This window comes from Octopus sinensis, linkage group LG19, assembly GCF_006345805.1.
Source record: "Octopus sinensis linkage group LG19, ASM634580v1, whole genome shotgun sequence".
In the NCBI taxonomy this organism is placed as follows: Eukaryota; Metazoa; Mollusca; class Cephalopoda; order Octopoda; family Octopodidae; genus Octopus; species Octopus sinensis.
In genome coordinates this window covers 49,255,542-49,271,150 of record NC_043015.1, presented here as the reverse complement: position 1 = coordinate 49,271,150, position 15,609 = coordinate 49,255,542, and the positions used below count along the sequence as shown (strand labels likewise).

The 15,609-nt window shown below is 39.8% G+C and overlaps 1 protein-coding gene across 1 annotated transcript in view; it reads left to right on the top strand.

Annotated features, from left to right (window-relative positions):
* LOC115222298 (Na(+)/H(+) exchanger beta) overlaps positions 1–15,609 on the top strand; it is a 193,616-nt gene that overhangs the window by 130,358 nt on the left and 47,649 nt on the right. The window contains exons 14-17 of the mRNA XM_029792474.2: positions 616–737; positions 4,125–4,207; positions 6,636–6,764; positions 10,924–11,013. Coding sequence (XP_029648334.1) covers positions 616–737; positions 4,125–4,207; positions 6,636–6,764; positions 10,924–11,013 — 424 coding nt within the window. The remainder of the gene's footprint in view (positions 1–615; positions 738–4,124; positions 4,208–6,635; positions 6,765–10,923; positions 11,014–15,609) is intronic.

Genomic DNA, 15,609 nt, shown 5'->3' with positions numbered 1-15,609 from the left:
CTGCCTGTTTTATGTTCAGACTGGCCATATCTGTTCTCTCACACCAACCCTACAATATCATCTTAAAAATTAACAGCTACCTCATCAAAATCTCATAGCTACAAGATAATACCTGATTAGTTCAAAACAATGTGGATAAAAAAGCATTAGTTTTGGCAGAATAATGCAAACACTAAAGGGTTAAATTCACTCTGAAGAAAGGCTGAGGACGCTCAACCTTTATTCTCTAGAAAAACGCCGCCGCCGTGGTGATCTCATTCTCGCCCACAACATCATAAGCGGAAAGTGTAACCTCTCGAAAGAGCTGTTCTTCACTCCTGCTCCAGAGCGTCGGCTGCGGGGTCATTCCGAAAAGCTCTACCTGCGACGATTTCATCTCAATCGAAGGAGAGGAGCTTTCTCCGTCCGGGTTGCGGATCCGTGGAACAAGCTGCCAGACGAGATGGTGAAAATGCCGACGACCGCTTTGTTCAAAGCCTCCCTTGACCTCAAGTGGCCTGAACTCTTTACATGAACACCACCCTGTACTTAACTCCATGTCCCCCTACATGGCCTTGCTATTTGCTTTTGAGCCAAATTAACTAACTAACTAACTTTTCTTCCTTTTTCTTTCAGCTCAGCAAATGAAATTGTCATCTTCTTATTTCTTGGCATGGCTGTCGTACGGCATAATCACGTTTGGTCAACTGGCTTTATCTTATGGGCAGTGTTTCTGTGTCTGATAGTAAGATTCATCGGTACGGTTAATATATTTTTTTTTTACAATACTTACATTCACAAAATGCAATGTCTGATTGAGCCAATAAGGACTTTTAATTATGATTACGGTTAATTTAATTAATTCAGGATACATAGGCGCAGGAGTGGCTGTGTGGTAAGTAGCTTGCTTACCAACCACATGGTTCCGGGTTCAGTCCCACTGCGTGGCATCTTGGGCAAGTGTCTTATGCTATAGCCTCGGGCCCACCAATGCCTTGTGAGTGGATTTGGTAGACGGAAACTGAAAGAAGCTTGTCGTATATATGTATATATATATATATATATATATATATATAAGTGTGTGTATATGTTTGTGTGTCTGTGTTTGTCCCCCTAGCATTGCTTGACAACCGATGCTGGTGTGTTTACGTCCGTGTCACTTAGCGGTTCGGCAAAAGAGACTGATAGAATAAGTACTAGGCTTACAAAGAATAAGTCCCGGGGTCGATTTGCTCGACTAAAGGCGGTGCTCCAGCATGGCCGCAGTCAAATGACTGAAACAAGTAAAAGAGTAAAAGAGTAAAGAGTATAGCTCGGAGATCAGGGAATCTCCCTAAGTCAGAGTTTCTCAACCATTTTTTTTTTATCTATGGACCCCTTTGATTGTTATTTTATTCTGGTGGAACCTCATAGCCATTCGATGTTTACAAATTAGTTTTATAGAAGCCCTATTTAGTTTTTTCTTCTATCAACTTCTGTAGGTTGAACCAGGTAAAATGTTAGAGAAAGAAACCCAGCTGTTTTTTTCAAATAAATACCAATACATACTCTCTCTCTCTCTCTATCCGCTCAGTCGAAGTCAACTCTCGGTCACTCATTGGATCAGTGTCCTCTAGTCAGCTCTATCCTGGGCCGCTTCTTTCAGATTGGCTATGTCCATTCCAGTATCACTCTTGATGGTGTCAAGCCAGCGGGTTCTTGGTCGGCCTCTTTCTCTCTTGCCACTGACCATTCCGAGCATGATGTCCTTCTCCAGGGATTTTCTCCAATACATACATCTAAAGCAAAAAATTTTCAGGGGCCCTTAAAATACTATTGAGGATCCCCAGTTTATTATTTTGTTGTGTGAACCACCCTACCCCAAAATAAGTCTTATATGGACCCCGGTTGAGAACTACTGCTCTAGGTCAAGCTGCTATTTCTAGCTGCATTGAGAGGTCACAGCTGTGGTCCTTCAGACAAGTGATTAGAATCTCACAGGAAAGAATCATAAGTCAAAGTCTTCAAGACTGAGCCAATCAGCAGGAGACCTGGGGGTAGACCAGCAATGAGGTGGCTGAATAATAGCCATGGTCTCTATTGGTCATGCTTGGGAATCCAACCAAGTGTGACCAATAGAGACTATGTAATGTTGGATGCTTCTGATAAGACCCTACAGTGGAGGTGCTCCAGGACTCTACCTCTACGACACTCCCAAGAACTGTGGGGTGGAGAAAAATGAATGGATGGATGGATGGATTAATAATATATAACCATATTTTTCCTGCATACAAGGTGAATTTTTCAGACCAAAATTTACGGCCAAGAACAGGTAGGTCAACTTATACACATAGACGACTTTGGAGAGCCAAAAATTCCATGTTGAAATTCCACAGGACTTGAAAAGATAGAGACTCTGTTGGAATGGTTACAAAACATGTTTACACTCTATACTACTTCAACTTTTCTGCCAGAAAGTGCAGTAAAATGATACCATATAGTTGCAGTATATATTACTTTATATTTGCATTATGTATGAAGTGATTTATTTGGTTTGGAGTGAATGGGTTATGTTGTATTAATAGAGAGAAAAATGTGTAGTTAGTGATAAGAGTAGTCAGAAAATATTTATAGCATTTGTCAGTAGATGGTGGTAATTAATGGCAACGACCAGTAGTAAGCTGGGTAAATTTTTAGATTAATACCCACATGATAAGAAAAAAAAAAACTTGGATGGTTTGCGTGGAATCAAGTACCCTGACCTCTTAATATGTTGCAAATCCCTTATTTTGGTTCGGAAAAAAAGTGAAAATCGTGCTGGTGAAAAAAGATCAATGGGGGTGGGAGGGGGAAATTTTTGAAGCTTTCACCTCACTCTGCTTTACGGACCCCCAAAAAGGGTTTTGAAGCATATTAGGAAGTCACAGGAATTCATTCAATGAAAAAAAAGAATTTTTTCAATGATTCCATGACGGGCTCCTCCCCCACCCACACACTTGGCGGAATTTAAACTCAGAATGAACGGCAGATGAAATACCTATTTCTTTACTACCCACAAGGGGCTAAACATAGAGGGGACAAACAATGGATTAAGTCGATTACATTGACCCCAGTGCGTAACTGGTACTTATTTAATTGACCCCGAAAGGATGAAAGACAAAGTCGACCTTGGCAGAATTTGAACTCAGAATGTAGCGGTAGACAAAATACCTATTTCTTTACTACCCACAAGGGGCTAAACACAGAGAGGACAAACAAGGACAGACAAACGGATTAAGTTGATTATATCGACACCAGTGCCTAACTGGTACTTATTTAATCGACCCCGAAAGGATGAAAGGCAATGTCGACCTCGGCGGAATTAGAACACAGAACGTAGCGGCAGACGAAATACCGCTTAGCATTTCACCCGACGTGCTAACGTTTCTGCCAGCTCACCGTCCTAATATTAATATATTAATATTTCTTCTATGGCCAGACGTGTTCTTATGGAACATTGGAAAAGAACAACACTGCTTGTATGATGGTGACACTCACAAAGGTGCAGGTATAGTTTAGACCCAGACATATGGCTATATGGATGAGAAGTTTGCTTCCCAACCACACAGTTATAGGTTCAGTCCCTCTGTGTGGCACTTTGGGTAGGTGTCTTCTACCTTGTCAGTGGATTTGGTAGATGGAGACTGAAAGAAGCCCGTCGCGTGTGTGTATGTCTTTATATCTGAGTTTGTCTTCCACCACTACTAGACAACGGGTATTGGTGTATTTACATCCAGTAACTTAACAGTTCAGCAAAACTTAACAGATCAATAGAATGAGTGCCAGGCTTAAAAAAATTATATATGGCAGTGCCCCAGCATGGCCACAGTCTGACGACTGAAACAAGTAGTGGTGGTGGTGGTAGCAGTAGTATTAACAGTGGTAGTGGTAGCAGGGGAGATGATGATGATGATGATTGTAGTGATTGCGATAATGACAATGATGATAAATGGATGGTTATTCATGTATAAAATAGTTGTACCTGTGTACATCCATATTTTCTTTTATATTATCCCATTTTGTAAGCTCAAAAGAAAAAAAAATTTCCTTTCTAAAAATCCAAATGGTAATTTATTAAAATTCCTTCAGAATTTATTCACAAAATTCTTCATTTTCTTTCTTTGCAGTGTGCTATTCTCTAACATATCTAATTAATTCTTTCGACCGTTATCGTGTACGCAAAATAGGACTTGATGAACAGTTCATTATGGTACGTAGTTTCAAGATTTAATCTAACCTTTAGCACACTGCAGGTCCATCATGTCAGTGTATGGGTTTTCTCCCCTGTGATAACAGAGCAGTGGCAGGGGAAACAATTCTAGAGAAAATGCAGTGCGTTAAAGGTTAAATATTTTGAATTTTTCATGTTTTTCTTCATGTGGTACAAACATGGATGTGTGGTTAAGATGCTAGCTTGTCAACATGTGGTCTTGGGTTCAGTTTTCACTCCAACTGCAGAGCACTTTGGCGAAGTGACCGAAGCCTTGGAAGTGAATTTCGTAGATGGAAACTGAAAGATACCTGTTGTGTGTGTGTGTGTGTGTGTGTGTGTGTGTGTGTATAGGTAGGGTGAAAATCCAAGCTGTGTCCTCTTGAAGCATGTCTGCTTACTCCGGTATTACAATCCAGTACGTGATTGTTGTTGTTGTTGTTGTATTGATGTGAAGTACGCATTCGAGTTGAGAATTCTGGAAATATTGTTTTTAGCAGAGTACTCATTTATCAAAACAGGAAGTTGGAAAAAATAATACACCAAAAATAAATAACACCAAAATATTTTCCGACTTCCTGTTGTGATAAGGGTGTGTGTGTGTGTGTGCATGTGTGTGCGTGTGTGTGTATGTATATGTATATACATATGCATGCATAAAAATGTATGTGTATGTACATGTAGGCATAGGAGTGGCTGTGTGGTAATATATATATATATATATATATATATATATATATATATATATATATATATATATAGGTGCAGGAGTGGCTGTGTGGTAAGTAGCTTGCTAACCAACCACATGGTTCCGGGTTCAGTCCCACTGCGTGGCATCTTGGACAAGTGTCTTCTGCTATAGCCCCGGGCCAACCAAAGCCTTGTGAGTGGATTTGGTAGACGGAAACTGAAAGAAGCCTGTCGTATATATGTATATATATATATGTATGTGTGTGTGTATATGTGTGTGTTTGTCCCTCTAGCATTGCTTGACAACCGATGCTGGTGTGTTTACGTCCCCGTCACTTAGCGGTTCGGCAAAAAGAGACCGATAGAATAAGTACTGGGCTTACAAAGAATAAGTCCCAGGGTCGATTTGCTTGACTAAAGGTGGTGCTCCAGCATTGCCGCAGTCAAATGACTGAAACAAGTAAAAGAGTATATATATATATATATATATATATATATATACATATATATATATATACAGGGTTGGCCAAAAGACACCTGACAGTAAATCAAAACCATTTAACTCCAAGATTTATTTATGCTGAACAGTTGAATGAATTTCATAAAAGCATCTGAATATGAAACATCACGAAAATTGTTCAAACTGAAGTCCTTCTTGAGCAACACATTTTTCCATTCGAGTCAATACAGAATTACAGATAGCACTTATGGAATTTTGATTTACTGTCGGGTGACTTTTGGCCTAACCTGTACACACACACACTCAATAAAGTGGTTCGTGTTAGAAATGGCATCTATCTGTAGAAACTATACCCAAACAGATAATGGAGCCCTGTCAAATCATCCAACCCATGCTAGCATGGAAAACGGATTTTAAATCATGATGATGATGATGTTTGTGTGAGTTTTTATGTGTGTGTGTACATATATATGTGTGTGTGTTGAAACTATTATGATATCTGTCGGGCAGCTGATGATGGAGATATATCGGATTGTAGGTATGGCTGTTTTTGTATATGTGGAATAGTATTATAACACATCCTTCTGATATATATATTGGGTTGTCCGCAAAGTTCATGCTGATTTATAGTAGCTTACCTTTTGACTTATTTTAGAACATGGTTGAGTCCACAAAATAGGATTTGACTACACCTCCATTTAGAGCACAGTTTAAGCTATCTTTTCATGGAAGAAGGTTTATGTTCCTATAACCTGTGTTAATTCTGTATCCTTTAGCATCTGTAACCCTTAATGCTTTGGGAACCAGACAAAAATTGCTGCAGCTCGGCTGGGATGTGTTACCCCACCCTCCATATTCACCAGATATTGCTCCTTCGGATTTCCACTTATTCAGGTCTCTGCAGAATAGTCTTAATGGTAAACATTTCAATTCCTTGGATGATGTAAAAAAAAGATACCTTGATGAATTTTTTGCCATGAAACCACCTCAGTTCTGGGAAGAGGGTATTTTCAAATTAAAGGAAAGATGGAGATGCATTGTGCAACAAAATGGTTCATATTTGATTGATTAAAAATGTAATGGCAAGTATTTATTGACCTTTTTTCTTTCCTTTAAAAATCGGCACGAACTTTCCAGACGACCCAATATAATCTGTGTTCTCTTTCTAATTGTTTTGTGTCTAGTATCATATTAAATGTAATTGTATGTATTTTCATTTTTGCAGTAATGAAATTAACTGACTCTTTTCCCCTTTGTTTTTCATTCTGACTTTTCCAGAGTTATGGTGGATTGAGGGGAGCAGTGTGTTTCTCTTTGGTAATGATGCTAAACGAAGTGGAGATTCCATCGAAGTCGTTATTTGTGACCACAACACTAGCAATTATAATATTTACCGTTATGGTCCAGGTAAATCATAATTTATTTATTGAGATCACGATTCAGGTTGTTCAGGTATTTCTTTCTACAATTTCAAGCACAAATGAATAGTTATGTAACTTAAATGTTTGTGTCTGTAATGTCGGTGTGTCCATATGCATGTGTGTGAGTGTATGCATGTGTGTGTGTGTGTGTGTGCGTGTGTATGTATGTATATGTGTGTGTATGTATGTGCATGTGTGTATGTATGCATGTGTACACTAGTGTAGTATGTGTATGTCTGCTTCATGTGTTTGTGTCTGTATATGTCTGTTTTGAATCCTGGTATAGGAATTGAAACCACTATCTTGTGATCATGGGTGCAACACCCTAACCATAGGCCACATCCCTTCATTAAAATGCTTTGGGCAAATGTTTTCTTGTACAGTCTGTCATGTTGACCTTGTGAATAAAACTTCAAAGAGAAAAACTGAATGTTCCCCATTGAAGGAACCATTCCTTGAATGACAAACTTCATCTATTACCCAATTTAACCCTATGACCCCTACCTGGCTTTCGGTTCCTTTAGTGATGTCCCCTTTGTTACAGATATTAGGGTCAGGTCCCTTGAGGGAAAATAATTCCTCTTTCTGCCAATAGCCTCTGAAGGGTTGTAAAAAGTTATAGGCTCTGCCCTTCTTACTGTAATGTATTGAAAGAAAAAAAAATTTCCTTTTAACCCCAGGAAGAGCCCCTACCGTCTTCTAACAGACAAAGGGATCACCAGACTGGACAGTTTCTGGCTATTTGTGCCCATTGTCAGTGGTGAACATCTGGCCTCTAGAAATAGCAGGAATTCGCTTCAGTTTGCAGAATATAGAAACGTTAGCACACCAGGCGAAGTGCCTAGTGGTATTTCGTCTGTCATTACATTCTGTGTTCAAATTCCACCAAGGTTGACTTTGCCTTTCATCCTTTCGGGGTCGATAAATTAAGTACCAGTTACGCACTGGGGTCGATGTAATCGACTTAATACCTATGTCCCATAGCATTTGTCCTAATATTAATATATTAATATTTCTTCTATGGCCAGACGTGTTCTTATGGAACATTGGAAAAGAACAACACTGCTTGTATGATGGTGACACTCGTTTACGACCATCATATGATGTCAAGGCAAGATGTACACACACACACATGCACACACACACACACACACAAAGGTGCAGGTATAGTTTAGACCCAGACATATGGCTATATGGATGAGAAGTTTGCTTCCCAACCACACAGTTATAGGTTCAGTCCCTCTGTGTGGCACTTTGGGTAGGTGTCTTCTACCTTGTTAGTGGATTTGGTAGATGGAGACTGAAAGAAGCCCGTCGCGTGTGTGTATGTCTTTATATCTGAGTTTGTCTTCCACCACTACTAGACAACGGGTATTGGTGTATTTACATCCAGTAACTTAACAGTTCAGCAAAACTTAACAGATCAATAGAATGAGTGCCAGGCTTAAAAAAATTATTTGTCCCCTCTATGTTTAGCCCCTTGTGGGTAATAAAGAAATAGGTATTTCGTCTGTTATTACATTCTGAGTTCAAATTCCGCCGAGGTCGACTTTGCTTTTCATTCTTTCGAGGTCGATAAATTAAGTACCAGTTACACACACATGCATACATACAAACATGCATACATACATACATGCATGCATGCATACGCACACATACACACACACACACACACACACTGACCCACACACATGCACACAAACAAACAAAAAGGAACGCAGTGTAAATAACGGACAGAGCCAAGACTATTGAAAAGGTTGCAAGACGCAACGAAAACTTTAGGAAAATAAAACTAAGAAATAAGTGGAAATTTTACCGGCAAGTGTGTTACATTATAAGGCACAAAAAGAAAATGACTCTCCCCAGACACAACAGATAATATCCATTATCTCAATTGGCCATACTTGGGAATCTGGCAGGAAGGTGTAATGATGGTTGCTTGTTGTTATTGTGAGGTCTGAGAGCAGGGGTGGAGATTGGGTGTATGAGAAGGAGACACCCTTTGGTCATAATTGACCATGGGATTGCACCTAGAAAGTTACCCTCCGAGGCACAAGTCCGGGCAAGGTTGTTTTATGGATGACCAGCAGTTGCCCATGCATACTAGTCTCCCGTCTCCACGCCACTGATTTTATCCAAAGGAAGGCGAAGGGGCCGATACAGCTTGGCACCCGTGATGTTGCAACTCATTTCTACAGCTGAGTTAACTGGAGCAACGTGAAATAAAGTGTCTTGCTCAAGAACACAACACGCAGCCCGATCCGGGATTCGAACTCACAACCTCACGATCGTAAGCTCGACGCTCTAACCATTGAGCCATGCGCCTTCACAGATTGGGTGTAGTGATCTGATAATTCATGTTACAAGCTGGAAAATAGGACATGTGTGTGTGTGTGTGTGTGTTGTGTTTTTATGTTTATGTATGTATGTCTATGTTTATGTATGTATGTGTGCGAAGAAAGTACCTGATGGTACTTCTGCCACAACCCTCCCAGGAACAGTACATGAAGATAATAAATGGATGATTGGATGGAAATGTAATGACAGTGGAAGATCACTTTACAAACATCTCTCATCACAAACAAATTGATTTAAGAGCAATTTTTCAAACAAAATATCTGGAGTGACGAATGTTGTCTCAAGTACCGAACACACTAACTGGCAACAGCAGTTGGTGACATGCTGGGAGCATCAGAGGAAGATCATCAGTTTCAGTCTGGCTTTTTGTTCAGTCCACATCCATGCTTGAATTTACCATGCCTTCTCTTGAACTTACTATGGGAAAAATAGTTTCGGTTTACAAATATTTCGGGTGACAAACAGCCTTCAGGAATGAATTAAATTCATAAACTGAGGTTCCACAGTAATCGTATTTAAATCATCATCATCATCGTTTAACGTCTGTTTTCGATGCTAGCATGGGTTGGACCGTTCGAACTGTGTCTGGGAAGCCAATTATTTCCCCCCACCCTACCCCCTGGAATTGCTGGCCTTGTGCGAAAGTTTAAAACCAATATTCACACAAGTGTACATCTGATGGTCTTCTACGGCTTTTAGTTTACAAGGTTTTCATCAACTGTATTCTATGTGGATTGAATTTGAGTTAGCATAATTAAATGTATGAATGACATAGTCATCATCATCATCATCATCATCATCGTTTAATGTCTGCTTTCCATGCTAGCATGGGTTGGACAATTTGACTGAGGACTAACAAACCAGATGGCTGCACCAGGCTTCAATCTTGATCTGGCAGTGTTTCTACAGCTGGATGCCCTTCCTAACGCCAACCACTCCATGAGTGTAGTGGGTACTTTCTATGTGCCATTGGCACAGGGGCCAGAGGAGGCTGGCAACAGCCATGATCGGTTGGTGCTTTGCAACAAGGTGGTTTCAGGTTCACTCACATTGTGCTGTACGTTGGGCAAGTACCTTCTATTATAGCCCTAGGCCAATCAGTACCTTGTGGATTCATTTGCGAGGCAGAACCAATATGGCTGCCCATCAATTACATGATGGAAGCCAGTCAGGGCAGCACTGGAATCGGCTATGTTCGGATGGTGCTTTTAAATGTAATTAATATTTGGTCGAAGCCAGTGCCGCCTCGACTGGCTTCCGTGCAGGTGGCACGTAAAATGCACCAATCGCCTCGCCTGGCACCAGTGCAGGTGGCACGTAAAAAGCACCCACTACACTCACGGAGTGGTTGGCGTTAGGAAGGGCATCCAGCTGTAGAAACATTGCCAGATAAGACCGGAGCCTGGTGCAGCCTTCTGGCTTCCCAGATCCCCGGTCGAACCGTCCAACCCATGCTAGCATGGAGAACGGACGTTAAACAATGATGATGATGATGATGATTTTATTTAAATGTAACGTGGCAAGCTGACGGAATCATTAGCACACCGGGCAAAATGCGTAGTGGTTCATCATCTGCCTTTACATTCTGAGTTCAGATATCACCGAGGTCAACTCAGCCTTTAATCCTTTCAGAGTTCAATAAAATAAGTACCATCTGAGCACCGGGGTTGATACAATCAACCTACCCCCTACCCAGAAATTACTGGCCTTGTGCCAAAACTTGAAACCAATATTTTATTTGACTGTAATTATGTAATTAATCATTTTAATTAAACATTTCTTTCCAGGGTTTGACCGTGAAACCATTTGTGAAATTGTTTAAAATTACATTACAAGCCAACCAGAACCTAAACTGTTTGGTCTACTTAACTAAAAACGTAAGTAACACAGTAAAATATCCACATGCTTTTACAATAGCTCAGTAGGGCCAGCTCTTTGGTTGATCATCCCATCGAGGGACTGTCTTACTCTACTTCCAGGGGCTTGTTTAGAGAAAGCCTAACGACCAGGTGTTAAGTTTCGACAGGTAGAAAGAATGTATGGGACACATGCTTTAGGGTGAGCATGGGCAACTGTTTCCAAGAAGCAGGTCACATGGAACATGACTCATCATCAGGTAAGCCATCATCGTCATCATTATCATCACCATCATCACCATCACCATTCTCATCATCATCATCATCATTTAACCCTTTTGATACCAACCTGCCTGATACCAACCACCTCTGGCTCTGTAGTACAAATGTCTTGTTTTCCAAAGTTCTGAATTAAATTCTTCCACCAAACCATTAGTCACAATTTATGTTCCTGACACTAGCTGAATGATAACTAAGTTATTTTACTAAATTCTTTGTTATATGCATTCATCATCATCATCATCATCATCATTTAGCGTCCGTTCTCCATGCTAGCATGGGTTGGATGGTTCAACTGGGGTCTGTGAAGCTTGAAGGCTTCATCAGGCCCAGTCAGATCTGGCAGTGTTTCTACGGCTGGATGCCCTTCCTTACATTATTTACATTATTATTTACATTATTTATGCATTATTTACATTATTTACATTTGACGGATATTTGTCCTCATCTTGTTTGTTGTTAACACAACGTTTCAGCTGATATACCCTCCAGCCTTCTTCAGGTGTCTTGGGGAAATTTCGAACCTGGGTTCTCATTCCTAAGGTATTTTTCGATGTTGTTGTTGTTGTTTTTAGGTGCTTTTATGTGACACTGCACAGGTACTTTTTCAGGTGTCGCGTGGGTGCTTTTATATAGCGCCACATGGGTGCTTTTACATAATGCTGCACAGGTACTTTTACACTGTAACGTATGCTTTACACCACATGATGGATCAGTTTTAACACTTCTGTGGCAGAGTACAGATCTTCTTGAGTACATCCAGGCGCCAGGTATCTCAGTCCTTTGTGACCCCATATGATGTATCAATAGACAGACAGACAGGCTGATTGATTGATTGATACACACATACACACATACATACACACACATACATACATACGCACATACATTGTTTGTTCCTTCTTGAGCCATACCTGGCTCATAAGGGCCGGTTTCCCGGTTTCCTTGGCGTATAGGTTCCCCACCTGGACGGGACGCTGGGCCGTCGCAGGTGAGCTGCAAGATGCAGGAGGTAAGAGTGAGAGAAAGTTGTGGCGAAAGAGTCAGCAGAAGCTCGTTATTACCTTCTGCCGGAGCCGCATGGAGCTTAGGTGTTTTTGCTCATAAACACACACATCGCCCGGTCTGAGATTTGAACCCGCGATCCCTCGACCACGAGTCTGCTGCTCTAACCACTAGGCCATATGCCTCCACTACACACATGCATACATACATACATACATACATACATGCATGCATACACACATACATACATACACACATGTATATACATACATGCATGTATATACATTCATTCATACATACATACACACATGTATATACGTACATACATGTATATACATTCATTCATACATACATACATACATACACATAAATACACAGATAGGTAGAGGTAAGGGACTCATTCCTACATCCATCCTTCACCTTTTTCTATCCAAAGAGACTTTTAACCCTTACATACTTATCATAACATGCTTACATGTTATTATTTATAGCTTTAGCTGCTTCAAGATTCTCTGTTCCACAAAAGTATCATTTCATTTTCATTGTTCACAATACTGACACAGACCAGACCGAATTTGATATTTCGGTGTAAAGTACAACCAAACTATTTTAAGAAGACCACCTTTTTGCTAATTACACTGTACAAATAATTCGTCAGAATTAAAGTAGTTGACGAACAAAATAGAAAAAGAAATGGGGAGTGTCCTTGGTTTAGTTTAGAAGCAAAATTTCACTAAGCTAGTCTACATTGAGTACAGAAATAGCTCATGTGATACTAAAACGTACTATGACAGAATGAAACAAATATTTGACATTCCAATATACACAACAGGGAGACTGGAAAAAATCTGTGGTCATTTGACATGCTGGAAATAGTAGCCAAAATCTCCCTCAAGTCGCATTTAATGCCTTGACTACAGAAATAGCTTCATTGATAGTAAAAAAAACACAAAAACACAACAAAACAAATATTTGAAAAATTCCCATGCACACAAGAGGGAGACTGGGAAAAGTCTGTGGTCATTTGACATGCTGGAAATAGTAGCCAAAATCTCCCTCAAGTTGTGTCTATTGTCCTGACAACAGAAATAGCTCCATTGATACTCTTTTACTTGTTTCAGTCATTTGACTGTGGCCATGCTGGAGCACCACCTTTAGTCGAGCAAATCAACCCCAGGACTTATTCTTTGGAAGCCTAGTACTTATTCTATCGGGTTTCTTTGCCGAACCACTAAGTTATGGGGATGTAAACACACCAGCATCGGTTGTCAAGCGATGTTGTGGGGACAAACACAGACACACAAACATATATACATATATACGACGGGCTTCTTTCAGTTTCCGTCTACCATATCCACTCACAAGGCTTTGGTCAGCCCAAGGCTATAGTAGAAGACACTTGCTCGAGGTGCCACGCAGTGGGACTGAACCCGGAACCATGTGGTTGGTAAGCAAGCTACTTACCACACAGCCACTCCTGTGCCTATGATACTAAAAAAAAACACAAAAACACAACTAAACAAATATTTGAAAAATTCCCATGCACCACAAGAGGGAGACTGGGAAAAATCTATAGTCATTTGACATGCTGGAAATAGTATCCAAAATCTCCCTCAAGTTGCACCTATTGTCCTCACAACAGAAATAGCTCCATTGATAGTAAAAAAAACACAAAAACACAACTAAACAAATATTTGAAAAATTTCCACGCAGCACAAAACTCGGAAAATCTGTGTGATCATTTGACATGCTAGAAATAGTAGCCAAATCTCCCTCATGCTGCTCCTATGATCCTTTAACAGCTCATGATACTAAAAAACAAAACCTAAATATGTTCAACATTCCAATATGTACAACAGGGTAACTCAGAAAATCTATATGGTCCTTGGACATGCTAGAAATAGAAGCCAAATCTCTGACAAGCTGCTCCTATTGTCTTTTGACTACAGAAACAGCTCACATGATACTAAAAAACACAAGTGAATATTCTAAATTCCAATATACACAACAGGAGGACTTGGAAAAATCTGTGGTCATTTGACTTGCTAGAAATAGTAGCCAAATCTCTCTTCAGCTGCTCCTGTTGTCTTTTGAAAGAAACAGCTCACATGATTTTAATAAATGACACAAAAAACACAGCTAAACAAATATTCGAAATTCCAATATATACAAGAAGGAGACTCGGAAAATCTGTGTGGTCATTTGACGTGTTAGAAATAGTAGTCAGATCTTCCTCAAAATAGTAGTATCTTCCTGATACTAAAAAATGACACAAAAACACAGTTAAACAAATATTCTAAATTCCCATGCACACAACAGGAAAACTAGGAAAAGAATCTATGTGGTCGTTTCAAATGTTCAGGGTTCTTTGCACATCCTAAAAAACCTCACAAAGGATTCATGATCTTCATCACCAACACACACATACACACATATACACACATATATAAACTATTTCTATTGTCAAGACAATAGGCACAACTTGAGGGAGATCTTGGCTACTATTTCCAGCATATCAAATGACCACAGATTTTTCCCAGTCTCCCTCTTGTGTGCATAGGAATTTTTCAAATATTTATTTTGTTATGATTTTTTTTAGTATCAATGGGGCTATTTCTGCAGTCAAGGCAAAATCACAACTTGAGGGAGATCTTGGCTACTATTTCCAGCATATCAAATGACCACAGATTTTTCCCAGTCTCCCTCTAGTGTGCATGGTAATTTTTCAAATATTTGTTTTGTTGTGTTTTATTTTTAGTATCAATGGAGCTATTTCTGCAGTCAAGGCAAAATCGCAACTTGAGGGAGATCTTGGCTACTATTTCCAGCATATCAAATGACCACAGATTTTTCCCAGTCTCCTCTTGTGTGCATAGGAATTTTTCAAATATTTGTTTTGTTGTGTTTTTTTTTAGTATCAATGGAGCTATTTCTGCAGTCAAGGCAAAATCGCAACTTGAGGGAGATCTTGGCTACTATTTCCAGCATATCAAATGACCACAGATTTTTCCCAGTCTCCCTCTTGTGTGCATAGGAATTTTTCAAATATTTGTTTTGTTGTGTTTTTTTTTAGTATCAATGGAGCTATTTCTGCAGTCAAGGCAAAATCGCAACTTGAGGGAGATCTTGGCTACTATTTCCAGCATATCAAATGACCACAGATTTTTCCCAGTCTCCCTCTTGTGTGCATAGGAATTTTTCAAATATTTGTTTTGTTGTGTTTTTTTTTAGTATCAATGGAGCTATTTCTGCAGTCAAGGCAAAATCGCAACTTGAGGGAGATCTTGGCTACTATTTCCAGCATATCAAATGACCACAGATTTTTCCCAGTCT